The 477-nt window shown below is 38.8% G+C and overlaps 1 protein-coding gene across 1 annotated transcript in view; it reads right to left on the reverse strand.

Moving 5' to 3' along the window:
- Positions 1–224: 224 nt before the first annotated feature.
- The window catches only part of LOC138002649 (adrenocorticotropic hormone receptor-like), a 1,038-nt gene continuing 785 nt past the window's right edge, over positions 225–477 (reverse strand). Inside the window, exon 1 of the mRNA XM_068848650.1 lies at positions 225–477. This exon is cut by the window's right edge and continues 785 nt beyond it. Coding sequence (XP_068704751.1) covers positions 225–477 — 253 coding nt within the window.

Here is a 477-nt window from a genome sequence, read left to right on the forward strand (position 1 = left end):
GGTTCCTTAGTGCATGTAAAGGGCCACCTGTTCCTTTTTTTCTCGATTTCTCGTGTGCTCAAGTTACCCTCCATATTCGGCTCATTCTTTTCAGATCAATCAGTCTTCAGCCTCGATAAACCAGTTTCTCCTTTTCCTTTTAAGACAAGCTGCACAAATACAAAACGTAAAATCCCGAAATTAAATGGTACCGAATGAAAAAAAGAAAAGACCTCCATTATATTTTATCCTCCGGGAACACGGAAAAATTTCTTCAACATTCTCTTCATAATTCCACGGACCTCAGGAAAGCGCCAACAGTAAATAAAAGGATTTAACGAAGAATTAAGGAGAATGACAAAGATTGTGATATGATAGACTTCCAAGACAGAGTCAGGCCGGTTTCCTGCTTTCAGTAAAACCAAACAGCAAAAATTCGGAAGATAACACGCCACAAATACAGCGTAAATATAAACAACATTCAAGGCAGACTTCCGT

The sequence above is a fragment of the Montipora foliosa genome, chromosome 5 (genome assembly GCF_036669935.1).
Source record: "Montipora foliosa isolate CH-2021 chromosome 5, ASM3666993v2, whole genome shotgun sequence".
Taxonomy (NCBI): Eukaryota; Metazoa; Cnidaria; class Anthozoa; order Scleractinia; family Acroporidae; genus Montipora; species Montipora foliosa.